This window comes from Poromitra crassiceps (genome assembly GCF_964638095.1).
Source record: "Poromitra crassiceps genome assembly, chromosome: 1".
In the NCBI taxonomy this organism is placed as follows: Eukaryota; Metazoa; Chordata; class Actinopteri; order Beryciformes; family Melamphaidae; genus Poromitra; species Poromitra crassiceps.
In genome coordinates, this window is record NC_139623.1 from 34,634,119 (window position 1) to 34,653,791 (window position 19,673).

A 19,673-nucleotide genomic window follows, 5' to 3' on the forward strand; every position below is an offset into this window, starting at 1 on the left:
TGGTTCACAGGCAATGTAAAAATGCCTTCAGAGCATCCTGCTAGCATGTTTTCCCCCCACTTAGCCACTGCCTCACTGTGTGCATACACACCCTAAACACACTGCAGTCTGCTAACGTTATATGATCAACAAAACTCTACTAGAAAAGCAATTAAACATTCTCACACAAAAACTGTGTAAACCAAACTTCACAAGGTGTAAGAGGCATCCTGCCAGCCCTAACTGCAATCATGTTTACATTAAGAACAATTATCTGTAACATATCAAACATTGCGACATATACATTATTTAAAAAAAAAGTATTACTGTACTGCAAAGTAGAAGAACAGATGAATATAAAAATGGAGTGTCAGGAAGGAAATGTACATTGTCACTGTAAAGCAATTTACAATGCAGTAAAGGAACTGCCAGTTTAATAATACAGGGAATATGGGCTTAAAAAAGGACCATTTCAAAGGAGGTTCTGAGTATTTTTCACCAGAGTGGTCACCAAGTGCTTTTTCCCTACAAGTTATATGGCAAAATCTGTCTTTTGATAATTTGTCAGTTGTTGTGATTTGTTATCAAATACACTCTAGCTCACACCTCTTTGTAGCTTATAGGTAGAAAACATTCTTTGGTAAAGGAGGATGATAAAGATGTTTTTAAGTGACCTCAGTTAATACTACACACATAATCAACAAAACAAGTGAAGAAGGCCTTGTACACAAGTATCAAAATACAACAATAATAAAAATGGATAGTATCAAAGTTATCACAGTACAATACATACAATTATTGCAGCCAAATTTAACAGCAAATTGAATGTTGTCATTTTTATTCTACTGCCAAAAGTTGATGTGGAGAGAACAGCTCAGTGAAGCAATGCTATCAATCTTCAATTTGAGGATTTGAATTCCCCAGACATGAATAATACTGAATACATGTTATTTTTAGAGTAAGTTGTAAGCTTCAAATGTTATGCAAACTCATTGCCAATTAGTTATTTTTCTGATTGATATTTGACAATCATATGACTTTTACTGTGCAGAAAACATGTGATATGACGAATAAACCATCCACTCTACTGCAACTCTTCTATTCTTCCTTAAACTATTGGCAAAGGACTAATATTTCTTGTTATTTCAGCATTTTACAGAATACCCAGCTTCCCTGCCAATCAGTCAAGTGTTCTGCAGGGCTATGGTATAGTATCTTCAAATTATTTCGTTTTGTTTATTTATTTTGATCTCTCTCGACTTTTCCTTACCAATCAATGTAAAAACCAAAACTGGGAGGTTGGAGTAGGCGGAACATCATTTTGATTGTCTATCTATGCAATTAAAGGTGCTGCATGTAGCATTTTAAAACACCAATAGACAATATCACTGTCAAAATAATTATTATTTATGTCTTGGTATCCCATTAGGATTTAGAACCTTAGACCAGAAAATTAGACCATGATCGACTTGAGATCATAGCCTCTGTCTCACACCAGTGGTTTTGTTAATGCTAGTGTTTTACAAAATGTGCTTCCTGAAAAGAAATGTTGCCATGTGTTCTTGTCTTCAGTCAAGGTTTTCTCTTTGGCATGTTGGAAATTATTTTTCCATCAGCCTTTCACTTATTCTACCATCTGCCATTATGAGAAACGTTAGCACCGCGTTTGGAGAACAGCTCCTTTGTCCTGTTTTGTGGTATTAATATTATGAAATGCAAAGTAGAGATTCACAATCTTCTCAGCATGGTCTTGTTTTTTATGGTAATTACACAAATGCCTGAGAATTAATGTTCTAATGATTGTTGGTTGTTAAAATACTACACTTAGCACCTTTAAATGCAAAATTGCAAAATGCAAAAATGCAAATCAAAAGCCACATCTTTTTGGTTAACTTTTTTTTATCTGCACACATGAATAGCATATTTGAGGCCTCAGTCTGTCACATAAATAGCACAAGACATAAGCGTTTTGAAAGATATCAGTTATGTCAATGAGTTAGTGTTCTGAATGCAGTGAAACTGCCATGTCAGGTCAGTGCTTTCGGCCGCACACGATTACACCTTCAAAATCCAATTTAGAGATAAACTGATTGTATTTTGACATTTTGAATCTTGTTTGCATTCCTCATTCACACATCGGACTCCGAGTGAATACAGAAACTTTCTCCACAACATGACAAGACAGAAGAACATAGAACATTCCAAAAAAATTACAGTATCCCTTTAAAGTAAAGCAATGTGTTTGTTATAGCCTGCTACATAATATAAACGCTTAAAGAGAATGTCAATACTAGTACACATGATTGGGTGCTGATTAGTGGCATCAACCAAAGGTTTAGCTGTAGCCAATGTTTCTATGGCAACCGTGATCCATATTATAAACTAATGTTTCCCTCGTCATAGAAAATGCATGGACACCCGGTGACAGGTGAATTGAGTTTAGTCAGTAAAAATCATTAAATTGCGTTTGGATTACAACTAAACAGTCTTTTACTTCACAGCATACTGTAATGTTGACTCAGCTGTTTTGATGCCATCTGCATGCAAATACCACAGTAGACAATTGAGACAAGACCTTTAGAAAGTGAACAATAAAATATTATATTAGCAGGAGTGATTTCCAGAGTCCTGTGGGAAATGTTGGATTACGTTTTTGATTTTTGTGGAGCTATTAGCCTGCAGGTTGGAGAGGCGGTTTGTAAGCGGGGGTTGCCAGTTTGAATCTCCGCTGGATTGGCTGGGGGGAAAGTGACTGAGAGGCAGGCTCCCCTCCATGACCAACAGAAGTTGATTATGCAAGTTCAATCAGGAAGACTAGCTAATACAACCCACCCACCTTGTTTCTTTCATGCTTTCTCTGTACCCAATCAAAGCTAACAAACACAATCAGTGTTGGTCAACACTTTCCCTCTCTTTTCAGACAGCCAATCGTCTAGTGATGGCAGTATAATCATATAACCTAATTATGCTATTGTAGCCTACTACTCACAAATTTTGCCTGTCCACCCCACCAACATCCGGAAGGATTGCGGGGGGGGGGCATCCATCCAGATATTCTCCTGAGCCACCACGGAGCCTGTGCCACAAGTTCCTAATGATTTCGCTTTTGAATAAAGTTTTTATTCGAGCATTCGACCTGGTCTCTCCTGACCGAACTGAGGTGCCATTGAGCAAGGCACTTAACCCCCCCCCCCCCCACACCGCTCTGGAGCTGCTCAGAGGCAAACAGTAGAAAAATGTGGTTCTACTGGGCAGCTGCCAGGTGTGAATGTGTGTAACTGTATGTATGAATGTGTAGGGAGTTGCCGAAACAGAGCATGCATGCTCATGTCTCCTCGATAAAGATTTTAAAAATTACATACCAAACTCTCAAAATCAGTTAGTGTATATACACCATGACAGTGAATATAAGACTTTCAAGAATGGGATGTCCTGTATTTTTTTAAATGCAACATCTAAAACGTAAAAGGTGCTGCATGGAGCATTTTGTGTTTTTCAAAATTGTCATGGTGATTTATTCATAGCATTCTGTTCACCACCACTGTTCATCACCACATGGTCATCTTGGTAGGAAAATAACAGTTAACTGAATAAGCTGTGTTGTAAAGGACCATATTGGAAGGAAATGCATGTGACATGGGAATACTATGAATTGGTGTTAAAATGCTACATGTAGCACCTTTAAAGTGGAAACGCATTGTGATTATGTTATTAGCTATTTAAAAACCTCTGTCTACAAAATAACATTTAAGATGACTGAGTCATATTCTTCAGATATTGAGCAATGAACATCTGGTATAATCTTTTCCAACCTCACGGATATAGCATTTTGTAGTGAAACCCTTCACACACTATAGATCTCCAACAGTAGCAGGAACATCTCACACAATATCAGGTGACAGGCACACAGATGAAACCAACACCTAGAATAGAAAATCCATATTTCCTCTTCTGGCCGTCGCAGCAAACGGACAGATTACAATCATACCTGATATCTGACGGCAACCTGAAAACATGCGTCTCTTGTTCCAGCGATGGAGAGCGAGCAGGAAGCGAACAAAGTGGGGGCTTTATTCATTTGCTGCCTTCTCTTTGCACAAAGCTTCACAGAGGATCTCTTTGTGCGCTGGTAGGGGATAGGGGAAAGCCGCCCCGCTGCAGGTCCCATAGGCCAGTTTGTTGAGGCGGGAGAGGCCCTTGATGCTGCCGGGGGGGCGTCCGGGGCTCACTTTGTACCCCGCCGCCCTGGTGGTACCCAGTGGCCGTCCCGGGCTCGTCTTGAACCCGGCGGCCCTGGTAGTGCCGAGGGGCCGTCCCGTGCTGGTTCTGTACCCGGCCAGCTTGGTGGTCCCCGCCGGCCGGCCACGTCTCCCCGTCTTCCCCACAGCCTTCTTCTTTTTGGGGTCCTCCGGCGACTGATCAGGGTTTTTGATCCCTTGTAAGTTTCCAGGCGAGCAGGGGTCGCCTACGAGCGGCTCCGGTCTGTGGCAGGCCATGGGTTTGCGGGGGCCCTGGGTGGGCAGGGGCAAGGGAGCCAGCGTCATCTGGAGGGATGGAGGAGGGGGGTAGAACTTGTTGGACTGGGAGGCGCAGAGGTCAAAGTGGCTGGCCGGGTGGTGGCCATCTTCTGCCAGGCAGGATGGCCTGCTGCTAATGCAAAAATCGCTGGTTGTCACCTGACGCATCATCTTCTGCTGGGGGTTGGACACATGTGACAAAGGTATTAGTATGATATCACACAGATGAGAGTGGGAAACACTTTTTTCGCCACTGGTAGATTTCATAGCAGCTTAGCATACCACTTTCACCATTTTAACAGTCAGACTGATTTTGGAAAGGAAAAAAAAACACTGCCATACAGTGTTTGGGTACCTGCCAGCAGACAAATTTACTAGCCACAGACAAACTTACATGTAACATATCAAACATGGCGACATCATGTTTCCACTTTGCCAGCATTAGAGGGAATGGTTTTACCAATTTCTTCAAATCTGACTCCAGTCCTGTAGCTTCAGCTTGTCTGCACCCTTATAATATTGCTCAAGGAGTTGGGAAATGTGCTATTTGGCCCATATATTGAGAACTCCAAGTTTGCACTCATTCAGTTAGTTTATCTATATAAAAACACGATTTCAGACGGCAGCCCGTCTTTATTGTCACACGAACACACTACAACACATTCATGCTGATGGTGGCCGGTGAAATATGTCCTCTGCATTTGACCCATCCAGGCTTGTCCTTTCCTCCAGGGGGCAGGCCAGGAGCAGTGGTCGCTATTTCTTTCCAGCGCCCAGGGACCTTCATTGGACCATCATTGGACCAACTTCAGATGTTGTCGTCACTGGTCGGATGACGATCTTCTTCTCTTATGACATCAGTGATGTCATAAGAGTCCCACTGATGATGTCATCAGTGATGTCATAAGAGCAACTTCAAGTCCCAGGGGCAGACACTGAAAGAAGTGGGAGTCTGGCTTCAGACCCCCCCGTCTTCAGCCATGGACAGCTGTATTTTGCCAGCTCCAGGACAGGTGATCCAGCATCCCTGAAGTATGCCAACAAGGAACAGCCAGGGCGAGGCCGCGCAGCGGGCGAGCCTAGGAATTGAGTGCATGAGATGCCTAGTTTAGTTATATTTCCAGGCTTGAGTAACTGACCCAATTTTGGGGCCATTTCCTGTGGTTGGTTTGGACTAGGACTGTTTGTCTGTCTGTCTCACTGATGACATCATCAGTGATGTTATAAATTCACACACACACAAAGTCCCAGTGATGTCATAAATTGTGACATCATCAGTGATGTCAGAGGCATTGTGACATCATCAGTGATGTCATCAATGTCATAAGAGCAAAATCAAGTCCCAGGGGCAGACACAGAAATAAGTGAGTCTGGCTTCAGACCCCCGTCTTCAGCCATGGCCCATGGACAGCTGTATGTTGCCAGCTCCAGGACAGGTGATCCAGCATCCCTGAAGTATGCCATCAAGGAGCAGCCTCGCCTAGGAATCGACCGCGCAAGATGCCTAGTTTAGTTATATTTCCAGGCTTGAGTAACTGACCCAATTTTGGGGCCATTTCCTGTGGTTGGTTCGGATTACATTCTCACAACTAAAGAAGCGCACATTTCCAAACTCTGTGCCATTATTTGGTGCCACCATAGTTTGAAAGGCGTTTTTCTCACCTGACCAAACAAACTACAACAAAGGAAACACTCCAGAGTTCAGATAGGGTGTGAACGCACCCTAAAAGTGCAGTAGAGTGGTGTAGTAATTGAACCAGAAGGCTCATGTTGAAGCCTGTGTGTCTGACAGCTAGCACCCCCCGCTAAGGTGTCCTTGAGCAAGACACTGAACTCTGACCTCCCTGTGGAGGGGGAGTGATCGAGGGATTTCTCCTACAGGATGTCAATAATGAACAAATACAAATAAACATATAGTAGCCTAATTGCCAATCAACAAAACAAACTGCTTTTATAAAACTAGCCTTCATGGTTCATGCTGGGTCATTTGGTTAATAGGCAACAGGATGCCCATAATGAATAACCAAATCCAGGGCAGAAATACTTTACAAGGCAAAGGACAAACTGTCCAGACTGCTGCTGATGATAGGCTACTGGTCTACTCTATTCTGCAGAGGGGGTGTACTTATCACATAGGCGACAGACACTAGTAAATTTCATTCACAAAAAAATATACACACAGGAGTAACGCATCATCACAAAAATCCTCTGATCCATGTCACTCCTGTTACGTTATAGCACAACATTCAGAATTCAATGTTTGCCTGGAGGTTTTCGCCAATAAGGGTTTTATTACTGGAACCGGTTTAAAAAGCTGGACAAAGGAACAGACAACAAATCCAATCTGACTGCTTATATCTGGGCCAGATCACCTCCATGCCACTAAAATTAGCACTACTGTACCTCGATTGTTCGCAGATCACGGAGCGGAAAGGGTTAAGCAGAAAAAAAAGATATTTCATCCCTCAAAGCGTGAGTCGATCCATTTTTCCCAAAAGCACCTAAACACATCGACTATCATCAGAGAACTACCGCAGATTGCTTCGCTGTAAAAGGCAGTAAACAGCGGGTTTACGGCGTTATTTGCAGGCTCCAGAGGTTTGGAGAGGAAACGCAGCCATTTGCCATTAAAAATTAATAAGACAGGAGCGCGGTCTGAGCATGCGCAGATGTCCGAACGAGAATGCAAAGAGGTTTTCCCATTTTCCTCCCCCGGTTAACGTAACCGCTTTCACGTCCCAGCCTTGTTTTCATTTAAATCATAATAATCCACAACAGTTTGTTCGCACCAAACAAAGCGCATGAATTTACACTTGAAATGGAGCCATAATTCAGTTAAACAGGCGACCATGCAGCAGCACATTCTGCTGCTGATAAATAATATAAAACGACAGGCTATTAATAATTCAAGTGAGAGCAAAGCATTCTCTCCTCAATCTTTAACATGCATTGCAGACACCTGGACACATTGCGTTTATTTCCAGCAACACATTGTTTTATTGTGAGGAAAAGTAAAAACAACTTACATCACTGGGTTTCTTCATAAACAAAGACTATGTTTTAAATTATCTGTTACTTGTACAGATGACAGAACTGACCAAAAAACATTTAAACATAGAATGAAACTATCTTACATTTCAGAGACCCGCTGCAGATAGACGAGACAGGGAGCTCAAAGTTTGAGCTAAGTTTGATTTCAGATGGTAAAAACAGACTTTTGTGAAAACTGGATCAAATATTTTGTATGGTTTTGTATAAAATTGCAAGCTTAAATGAAGCATAGAATAGATTTATGGGGAAAGGGGAGGAGACAAAATACACTAAATTAAGGTAATTAAACATAAAAAAGAAAAGAAAATATTCTGCAACGAATCCAGTGAAGCTGTAGAGATGAAAGGAGATTTCTTGACGAGCCTTGGTTCTTCCTCTACAGCACTTTGTAGCGGCCCTTACTGGTCGGCTGGTAGGAATTTTGCTGTGAGGAGAAAAAGAATAACAATTAAAAAACAAAACACACACACACACACACACACACACACACACACACACACAATATGAGCAGCATCTTTCATTGATATTTGCCATGTATCTGTCCCATATGTTTTCCATTAATATTTGAGAGACATCAGTGGTGCAGAGATTTGGATGATTTACATCAGAAGCAACAGAACTTGATCCAGGCAAAAATGAAGCAAATGTTTTCAGAGACACACGATACCTTTTCCACTGCTGATTGAGAACACAAAATACCAGAGGTGTAAAGTACTCAAGTACAAGTACAAATACTCCCCCCCCCTACTTGTTACATATTTTTTATAATGCTATACTTTTACTCTTACTTGAGTAATTCAAATACCAGATATTCTACTCCTTTTAAATTTCCACTGAGTAAATGAGTAAATTCAGATTTTTGTTTTGCACCCTGCACTGAAAACAGCACAGTAGCATTGGGACTGCTCGCTAACAGGTCCAGAATCACTTCTGCATTTAGGGCATCCAAACTGGTGGCTTGTTAGCACAGTGGTCAATTAAATTAAATCACACTTGTAATGAACCCCATCATCATATTAATTCAGAAATGTGCGTTTCATTTGACACTGCTGATAGCCAAAGTAAAATTGCTCCTAGCAGCTCTAACTTGTCTGGCAAAGGAGAGAATTACCAAACTGATCTCTGGCTGCATCTGAACGAGCTGTTCAGCACAAATGACAAGACAAAGACAGGAACAGCTTAGGTAACACTGGTAACATGCTGTATGTGTCAAATGAAATTATTAGGGTAAATAATTAAAACATAAAACATTTTTAAAGTAAAGCAAATGTACTTTTACTTGAGTACTTTTAAATACCGTAGGCTACTTTTTACCCTTGAGTAATTTCCTGGACTAGTACTTTTACTTGTACTTGAGTTAATTCTCACTAAAGCAACAATACTTGTACTTGAGTAGGATTTGTCAGTACTCTTTCCACCTTTGCAAAATACTGATCTGATGCAGATTGATTGATTGATTTAATTTGTGGATATAGAAACAACAAAATCCAAGGGATGACATGTAAAAGTATGAACACTTATTTCCAACTTGGCCCTGATGTAGAGCTTTTTATGGACAATATATCTGCAAATTATTATCAGGGCGGGGGGGGGGGGGGTGACGACATTTTATTTTTCTCAACTAAGGAGATTTAAAACATAGACAGCTAGGAAATCAAGATGCTGTGTTTCTATTTTTAACATGTTAGTGTGAGTGGCAGCGCGATGTACAAAGCCAGTATCATATAGACCAAATCACCGTGACGTCACCATGTAAACAAATTTACTTCCGGGTACCACTTGGGAAAGGCGGCAGGTTTAAATGTGCGTGTTGTCATATAAATGCTGTCAAACCCTCTCGTTGTTTTCGGCCGACTACTTTCAATTTAAATGGTTAAACGGTTGGTAAACATGCTTGTCCGACGTATCTAGCCTTTCTTCTGTGTTTGTTTTATGTAGTGTTAGCTAGCTAATAATGTTTGTCTGTCTGTCAAACTCGCTGTTTTTTTACGTTACAGACAGAGTAACCTCGCGTCACCAGGCTCTTCTCGGCGAGAAAGAGCCTGGTACAGACAGAGCTACTGACGCCAGGTCAATTTAATTTAGCTTCAAGTCTACTCTAGTCTGGTCCAACAGGTAAATTAGCTAGTCTGGTCTCCACTAACGTTAGTGAAAGTGTTGTTATGAATGATATTAAACAACAACACAACACGGACGAACCATTTTTGTCTTCTTTGTCTGTTTTTGTCTTCAACATGTCAGTTTGTGCCGTCCACCGCCATTATAATGTGTGGACCTCAGGGGTACCCGGAAGTAAATGTAAACATCCCGCTGATTTGGTCTATTGATTAGGGGTGTCACGGTACATGTATTCGTCCCGTGAATTTACGGTACGACCCTCACGGTACCTCGTTTCACGGTACATGAAACGACACGACGAATACGTCAAATCCAGAAGCACCTAAACGCTGTTTGAACGGCATTGAATTTAATTTAATTAAACGCCACAGAAGAAGACACACCAAAACAACACAAGGGCCATAGAAATCCGCGTTCACAGAATGGGACGTTTTGTGGCGATAAGCTGTTTTGCAAATTCTGTCAACATCAAGCCAACGAGGTAAGCTTGCCAATGTAACGTTACGTAGCCGCGACAAAGTCCTTTATAGTTGCGCGTTGCGGCTAAAAGTTACATAACACTGACAAGGCTGTTAACTTGTAAACAAGCAACATACATCGCGTGGGATGAGTGATGCGGTCAAGCAGACATCTGCGAATGCAGACAGGCAAGCTGCGGTGAGGAAGAGGCGATGACTCCTTGTCATGTTCCAATAATCCATTAGATGACCGAACGTAATCATATTATGCTAAACAAAACTCACATCCAATAACGTTAAGGCGCTGACAGGGTTCTTTCCCGTACTTACTGGGAAAGCGAAACCCACCCCGTTGTCTGTCAGACAGTGGGGGTATCTTTCAACAGGGTTTAGAAGTTTTTCTTCTTCTGCCGTTTTATTCTTCTTCTGAACATGTACCGGTAGGTATTTTGACGTTGACTAAAGAAACACTGCCGCCTAGTGGCCGCTTTTAGATAGGATTCCAAATTAGTGCTTACATCAAACGCAAATGCTACATAAAACAAATACAACGGGGAGGGGTTGGTGGGAGTATTAGGCTACTCCACACATGCGCTCTGTTTACAAACTTGTGTACAATAAAGATTTAAAGTGGGGGGAAATGCCTTTGCCCTGTCAAACAGCTGGAATACAGACATCTGAGAGGGAGGCGCACCCCACACTTTGAAAATCACTGCTCTAGAGTAAAACCTTTTTGTGTGGATTGCCTAGATCTTATTAAATAGTGGACATTTATTCATTCCCACATATTAGACACTATTTCTGATTGTAAAAATAGGGTAAAAAGCAGAATTCAGACATATTCAAAGGGAAAAAAACAGAATTTGGGATTTGTTGCTTTTTCCCCCCATTTTCGTACCGTGCCGTATTCGTACTGAACCGTGACCCCAAAACCGAGGTACGTACCGAACCGTGACTTTTGTGTACCGTGACACCCCTAATATTGATGCATCTTTGTTTTTAAAGCAGATAGTACTTACTAATCTGATGAGCTCTTCCTTGATAAGCCTGGTAATCTCCGCTTTGGCTTTCTGCACGGCCAGTTCGTTTGCACCTAGAAAACAAACATCATCAATACACAGCATACATGAACACACTTCCGTCAAAAACACAAGAACATTGGAATCTCCATTAGATTGTTTTAAATAAAGATGAATGGAGATTTTTAATGAGCTGCCAAGTCTCCCTTGAAAAAAGAAAGAATAGGAGTTAGGTTAGTATGTTAGTTATATATATTGTAGTTATATATATTGTATCATTCACGATAATACCGGTAAAATTAATATTCATATCATCAAAAATTAATATTGTGACATCTTGATAATGGCAATATTCTGACTTGTTGACGTAATGATGTGCATAGCTGAAACCGGCTCCACGGTAGAGCAGTTAATAGGTTAAGAAATTAAGTTAAGAAGTTACTACTCCCGTAGTCTCGTTAGCCAGCCTCCCCTCCCTTCCGGGAGAGGAGTCTGGCAGCGCTGGTCTCCTTTCTGGAATTGCTGGGGGGAAATGCTCTGTTTGGTTGAATCAATCACACTCGTCTTGGGCGGCGCATAGCGGCAGTGCCCTTGGAAAATAGTTTCCAACAATCCAAATCTTCATCAAAACTTGCCATTTTCAGCGTGTACTGTAGCAACGAGCTAGCGTGTGCCGTGTAGGTTTCTGCCATTAGCTTGCTAGCTAGCTAGTTAGCATTGTTGTTTTCATTTCGGCGGCTGGGGACATTTACAGCAACACACAGGGAGGAGGGAGCGGAAGCCATTCTGATTGACATGGTTGGAGCCAATAACAGAGCTTGTAAGCGGGGAGCAGAAATCCGGCAGTGACTGAAATGGTCGCCTCCAATGGGAGAGCAGCTGTAGAGCAAGGGAGGGCTTATGCCAGCAGCCTGTTTCCATGCAGCCAGACTGCTCTCCCGGAAGGGAGGGGAGGCTAGCAAGCGCGACTACTATACTTCAGTAGTGTAGAAGTGGTTTGGTTACAAAAGAGCATGTACAACGAACCACGGTAAGGTCAAGGTTACTTTATTTGTACCCATAGGTAGATATTTGAAGGCATATTTGAAGGCAAACTGTTAATAAAATATGTTTGAGTATTTTTTCATATCGTCAAGAATATCATTATCGCATGAAATATAGGTTGTGAAGTTCACAATTCTTAAAAAGAAAAAGAAAAAAAAAAACATAAAAAAGACACCTACTTTCAATAGCCAGGTAGATCTTGCGTTCTCCCTCCTTGGGCTCTTTGCCTGGAGGGAAGTAGGTTCCTCTGATGGTGATGGCGGCTTCAGAGTATTCACCGATCCTCTGCAGAGCCTCTTTGGACGTCACCTTCCACCTGGCCGTCTGTGGGACAACACAACAACAAATATTCTCCTACTTCACATCCACACTTGCATTACAGTTACCACATGCATACAAGCAGGTTGGTGCCACATGTTAACTCATTGAGTGCCATGGACGGACATGTTCGTCATTTCAAATAGTAACGTAGAGTGCCAAGGACGGACATGTTCGTCAATTGCGTTTTTTGACGGTGGGGCGTCGATCAAAGCCTTCTGCCTCTCCTGTACAAATATTATAGCTATTGGAGGTCTATAACCTATTTTACAGAACCCTTAGGTGGCGACAGTGCTCTCCAGGTTAACAGAAAGGCAGAGAAAAACAGAGAATAAGTCTTTGGGGAAACGGAAATCGCATCGCATCCGTATGCATCGATATGTATGAAGCGTTTTAACGTTAGATGTGCCTACAGCAGCAGCAGCCAATCTGCTCCCACAATTGAGGTCCTCCATGTCCGCTGCAACAGCCAATTCGCATGATCAGCCGTGGATTTGTTATTATTCTCAACTGGAAGCATAGGAGCCGGTGACAAACACACGCGGAAGCTGTAAAAAAGCTGGATGTCGCGCACATAGACGGTCGCGCACCCTTCACAGTGCAGAGCAAACTCAGCAGAGAGCCACCTCCCATAAGGAGGAGTGTGCAGTTGAGGAGTGGGAGGGGGGGGGGGGGGGGGGGCACGCAGAGCAGCACACAACACACAACACCCAGACAGACCCAGGCAGCAGGACATTAGCTTCAGAGTCAGTGATGTGTTTGAAATGTTTAATTTCACAAAAGGGCCAATATCTCAGCTTCTAGAAAAAAAAGGATATTTTTTGTTAAATCAAGCTATCTTCTCCGGCTGATAACTAAAGAACAGAAAATGATATCAATAAACCTGTTTTTGCTGATGATAGAAAAGAGTCTCATCGTTCTTTTTGCGTGTTCATTGTTTACATAGTAATATCACACAATATTCTGTGGGCCTCGAGAAATCACTGAAAAAAGCTCTGAAACTCTGGCACAGGGAGCGTCCGTTCTCCAAAAGTGGCTGGCACTCAATGAGTTAAGAAACAAAAAACCCAGAGAAAAAAATAATTCCAGAACCATCCCTTAAATATTTTCTATCCGAGAAAAGCAGTCATCCTTCAGTGAGGAAAAATAATTTCAGATACAGTGACAGGTGTGTACTGAGCATGCACAAAAGTCCACTGCAAGTTGTGTGTGTGTGTGTGTGTATATATATATACATACACACACATATATATATATATATATATATATATATATATATATATATATATATATATATATATACTGTGTGTATATATATATATATCCCATCCGGTACGGGATGGGTTTTAGCACCCCAGCCTGGCTCTCTCGTGAGGGAGAAATCCACAAACGCTACGGATCAGCCTCCTGAAAATCTGCGTAAACATCGGCACGGCCTGTGGTCCTTCAGGCTAGAGCGAGGTGCTCGGCGTAGGTGAATGACGTGCAGCGCACAGGCCTCCCTGAGGCATCCTCCCTGCCCATGGTATGGCATGGTAGGATTGCCTTTTTCCGCGGGAGGTTCTGGTGAATCACCCCACAGGGCCTTAGACTTCCATGCACCGAAGGTCTCGCAATACTGCGGTGTAGCACTAAACTCTATTGCAGCGGATTGGGCGTGATCAACCCTTCTGCGGGCAACGTTGCAGACAGAGTAGGAAGGCTGATCCGTGAGCGGCTGCTTCTGGGACGCGGGTCGGGGTCGTAATCGGCCTCGGCTGGGTCTACTGGGCGAGGGTGTATGATGTTGTCAGACCCGAAACACCCCACGACCCCAGTTAACATCACTGATGACGTGTCCCAGCGCATGCAGTAGTATGTATACTTGAACCTAAACCCCTGGCTCCCCCTGGCCAGTGACACTTGGGAATAGACTAGGTGACAACCAAGTATAGTTTGGTGACAAGCTGGATAGACAGTTGACGGTCGGAGAGACGGCATCCGGTACGGGATGGGTTTTAGCACCCCAGCCTGGCTCTCTCGTGAGGGAGAAATCCACAAGTGCTACGGATCAGCCTCCTGAAAATCTGCGTAAACATCGGCACGGCCTGTGGTCCTTCAGCCTAGAGCGAGGTGCTCGGCACAGGTGAATGACGTGCAGCGCACAGGCCTCCCTGAGGCATCCTCCCTGCCCATGGTACGGCATGGTAGGATTGCCTTTTTCCGCGGGATGTTCTGGTGAGATGAAGGAGGTGCCCGGCCTGGAATCACCCCACAGGGCCTTAGACCTCCATGCACCGAAGGTCTCGCAATACTGCGGTGTAGCACTAAACTCTATTGCAGCGGATTGGGCGTGATCAACCCTTCCGCGGGCAACATAGCAGACAGAGTAAGAAGGCTGATCCGTGAGCGGCTGCTTCTGGGATGCGGGTCGGGGTCGTAATCGGCCGGGTCTACTGGGCTCCATGGTATGATGTTGTCACACCCGAAACACCCCACGACCCCAGTTTACATCACTGATGACGCGTCCCAGCGCATGCAGTAGTATGTATACTTGAACATATATATATATATATATATATAGATACACATACATGGGCCATTTGGACACAAGTCTGGGGCTGATCACCCCTGACTAAGGTCGCCCGGGCGAGGGTGTCTGATGATCAAAGACCCGAAACACCCTATGACCCCGGGTTCATCACTGATGATGTGTCCAAGTAGCACCAAGAGGTGTATTCTAGAACAGTGGTTCTCAAATGGGGGTCCGTGGCACTTTGCCAGGGGGTCCGCGAAAAGTTTTCAGGAAAATAAAAATGAAAACTTTTTGTTTTGCAAAAGCTTCACAGTTCAATGAAAATATTCTATGCTTTAAATCTAAAATGCTTCATGGATTACATTCTAATCTAACAAACCTATCAATTTAAAAGTCAAGCAAGTTACCGTGGAAACAATTAAGCTTAGCCCAAAATCACAAATCAGAATGAGGGGGTCCCCGGTATATTTTCTATCTTGTAAGGGGTCCTTGGCTGAAAAACATTTGAGAACTTCTGTTCTAGAACATACATACATACACATACACACACACACATATACATATATATATATATATATATATATATATATATATATATATATATATATATATATATATATATATATATATATATATACTGTGTGTGTTTGGTAGATTATTTCTCTGTTGTAACAATGCTTCTTGGCAATACATTTTATACCGTTGGAAAGCCTGTTTATTTCCCTTTTAAATGGTGCCCCATTTGTAAGGAACATGCATTTGTGGAATGAGCAGCACAGCTGAGTATGTGGGTTGCACTCGTGAAAGACTTCTTTGCCAAATCTGCTGTTGCTATTGACTTGTTTGGTGGATTGGATGATTGAAGTCTATCAGTAACAAGGAAGAAACAAGACATACTGGCAATTTTACAATTTATTTATTTAACAAACAGTCAGGAGCCTCATTAGCGTGTGGAAGAACCATACACAGCCACAACAGCCTGGAACCTCCTCCTCATGCTGGTCACACACTGCTGTGGGATGGCATTCCACTACTCAAACAGGATTTGTTGCAAGTCAGCCAACGTGGTTGTGTTGGTCACTCTAGCACGAACAGCACACCCAAGCTGATCCCACAAATAAACACGATTTCAGACGGCAGCCCGTCTTTATTGTCACACAAACACACTACAACACATGCATGCGGCCACTACACACACTCATGCTGACGGTGGCCGGTGAAATATGTCCTCTGCATTTGACCCATCCAGGCTTGTCCTTTCCTCCAGGGGGCAGGCCAGGAGCAGTGGTCGCTATTTCTTTCCAGCGCCCGGGGACCTTCATCGGACCATCATTGGACCAACTTCAGATGTTGTCGTCACTGGTCAGATGACGATCTTCTGCATGTTTTTAGTGGGGGGTTATGTACGGAGGAACCCCCTGGGGGGTACGGGGAGAACATGCAAACTCCACACAGAAAGGCCCTTTCGACGAGATAGCCCACCTGGGCAGTAGACACTGAAGATAAGGGGGGGGGGGGTCACAACTCCAGCGCCCACAGCGTCCCAGGTGGGAATCGAACCCAGGACCTTCGAGCTGTGAGGCGACAGCGCTTACCACTGCACCACCGTACCCCATGTTCAATTGGGTTGAGGTCAGGACTGTTGGCAGGCCATTCCATTCTCTCTACTCCCAAATTCTGGAGGTAGTCTCTGATAAACCCCGCTGTGGGGGCGAGCGTTGTCATCTTGGAGGATGGAGTTCGGTCCCAGACTGTGGAGATGTGGGATCGCCACTGGCTGCAGAATCTTATCTCGATATCTCTCTGCTTTGAGATTGCCTCCAATGATGACAAGCCTGGTACCAGGCTGTTGTGGCTGTGTATGGTTCTTCCACACGCCACTGAGGCTCCTGACTGTTTGTTAATAAATTAATAAATTGTAAAATTGCCAATATGTCTTGTTTCTTCCTTGTTACTGATAGACTTCAATCATCCAATCCACCAAACAAGAGTCAATAGCAACAGCAGAATAAGCTGTTTGGCATTGGCAGAGAAGATTTGGCAAATTTTTCATGTGTGCAACCCACATGTGCTGCTAATTGCACAAATGCATGTTTCTTACAAATGGGGCACCATTTAAAAGGGAAATAAACAGGCTTTCCAAAGGTATAAAATGTATTGCCAAGAAGCATTGTTACAACAGAGAAATAATCTACCAAACACAAATTTCCCAACTTTTTGTTCGATGTTTATATATATATATATATATATATATATATATATATATATATATATATATATATATATATATATATATATATATATATATATATATATATATTGATAGAGAAAATTTACATCACATTAGCCTTTATTTGGACAATCACTAGTTATGGAAATGGAAATGTGGAAATGTTATATACATTTCCATTTTAGTTACAGTTATGACACAGACATACTTCATATTTACATGACCTGTGTACATACAGATAGACATCATATTTGGATAACCTGTGTACATACACAGACAGACGTATTTAGATAACTTGTACAAAGGCTAATGTGATGTAAATTTTCTCTATCATATATATATATATATATATAGATAGATATAGATATAGATAGATATAGATATATATATACAGAGATATATATATATATATGTATATCATCTAAGTCGCAAGGGTTGGATGGGCCATGGAAGATTTTCAGATTTCAAAGTGGGTCACGGCATTCTTAAGTTTGGGATCCCCTGGACTAAACGGTTAACCAAAATAATTTTTCACTGAATTGGCACACATTAGAAATATATTTCCCCCACAATGTGATGAAAGCCTGCCACAGGGAAAACATGCAGGCCTCCTTCAGAAAATGTGCGAAGAAAGCCCTGGCCTGTGTGCTGCTGACCTGAGGGAAGTCATTGATCTCCAGCTCCTCTTCGTATCTCTTGACGGTCTCGGCCTGTTCGGCCGCCTGCCTCTCCTCCTCCAGCTTCTCCACCGGCGTGTAGTTGAGCTTGGCGTTGATTTTCTCAGCCAGCTGCTCCGCGATGGTCTTGGCCGACACCGAGGGAGCCATGATGGTGCCGCCGCGCAGGATGGCGTTGGTGGCCTGCTGCATCACGTCCTGTCCAGGGAGAGAAAAGTCAGTTCCAGGTCAAGACTTGACTAGTCACATATGGGGAAATGGGAAAGTTGGGTGCCACAAGGCATAAAACATACCACAAAGTGACAAGAGACGAACAACAGGCAAAAGAAAACATACAAGACACATGAAACGGGTGGCACAGTGGCCCGCGCTGTCGTCTCACAGCAAGGCTGTGGGTTTGAATTGGACATTCTGTGAGGAGTTTGCATGTTCTGGTTTCCTCCAGGTGCTCCGGTTTCCTCCCACAGTCCAAAGATCTGCTGTTTGTGTAGTATCGTAATGCAATCTAATAAAAATGTCTAGTATGTATATGATGTATAACCTACGTTGTGTATAGGATTAGTATATGAGTGTGTGATTATGCTATGTAAAGCCCTTTGAGACATGCTTGTGATAAGGGGCTATAAGCAAAACTGAACTGATGAAACTAACCATGTAAAGTGCAGAAAATGACCAAGGAAGTAGAGGTCTTCACGGGTCCAAAATGAGGGACCCCGACCCTAATGGACCAGGGAAATTTGTGCCCGGACCCGAATTGGACCCGTCTATTATTAGAAAGCTGAGACCCCGACGCGGACAGAACTGATAAATGTCGGACCCAGACCCGTATAGAACAGAGCATACCGGACCCGTACACAACCGAGAAATACAGAGGCAGAGACTAGCGGTGCCGACGCCAAAGTCGCTTACTAATTGCTATTACATGTTGTATAAAGGAAACTTTGGGCATCTTTCTTACCTAACGTTAATCTCTCGAGACAGACTTTCGACTTGCATCGAAAATCTGTCGGCAGGCTCTGTCAAAAGGGGTGTAACAGTGCTCGCACGCATGCTGCGCTTCACCCGATCAAAATGAAGTGAACGTGACCGAGTGTGTAGTCAAAACTTACCATTTTCAGCGCATGTCAAGTTGCTACTTGCTACTAGCAAGGAGCTAGAGTTGTTATTTGTATTTCAGAGCGACGGACGGATTTGAGAGCGACATGCAGGGGGGCGGAAAAGAAATGCATTAATTGGCAGAGCCGGTCGGTTGGAGCCAATAGCAGAGCTTGCAGGGAGCGGAAAGGGATTTTCACCCGCTGCCGACCGCGCCTCCTGAGTTCCTGTTGCACCACATTGAAACAGGGCTGCCCCCAGAGGTTAGAGAAAAAAATGTTTTTGTTTTGTTTCGTTTAACCGATGGGTTCCCAGATTGACCTAACGTTAATGTAGCATTCTCCCCTGGTTGCTCCTGCCAGACACTGCCTGACCGTGACGTAATGAATAATCCATTCATTCAAATTACTTTGTTTGCCTGAAACGCATGTGTGTGCATGTGTGTACATGCACACACATGCACCTCAGGCAAACAAGGAAGTATTTTTTGTTGGAGAGGGAACCCACTTGCTAGTTCTTCGCGCTATGGATTTACTTGCAGTTTGTGACAACAAGCCTCACGTGCGGCGTGTGCTGTGTTTTCATGCGTTTCTCTCGTGATCAGCACTGATCACGGGTCTTCTTGGATCCATTCAGGTATTACACATAAGGA

The 19,673-nt window shown here is 43.1% G+C and overlaps 2 protein-coding genes across 2 annotated transcripts in view; both read right to left on the minus strand.

Annotated features, from left to right (window-relative positions):
* Positions 1–4,049: 4,049 nt before the first annotated feature.
* cUnh5orf24 (chromosome Un C5orf24 homolog) lies at positions 4,050–4,667 on the minus strand (the record flags this gene model as incomplete). The annotated part of the gene is made up of 1 exon (XM_083650262.1): positions 4,050–4,667. One exon carries the CDS (start codon positions 4,665–4,667, stop codon positions 4,050–4,052), a length of 618 nt encoding a protein of 205 aa, XP_083506388.1.
* A 2,808-nt stretch (positions 4,668–7,475) lies between these two features.
* ddx46 (DEAD (Asp-Glu-Ala-Asp) box polypeptide 46) overlaps positions 7,476–19,673 on the minus strand; it is a 69,525-nt gene continuing 57,327 nt past the window's right edge. The window contains exons 21-24 of the mRNA XM_083633318.1: positions 17,906–18,124; positions 12,366–12,510; positions 11,143–11,216; positions 7,476–7,971 (exon numbers count right to left, since the gene is read on the minus strand). Of these exons, the coding sequence (XP_083489444.1) occupies positions 7,924–7,971; positions 11,143–11,216; positions 12,366–12,510; positions 17,906–18,124 (486 nt within the window). The 3' untranslated portion in view covers positions 7,476–7,923. The remainder of the gene's footprint in view (positions 7,972–11,142; positions 11,217–12,365; positions 12,511–17,905; positions 18,125–19,673) is intronic.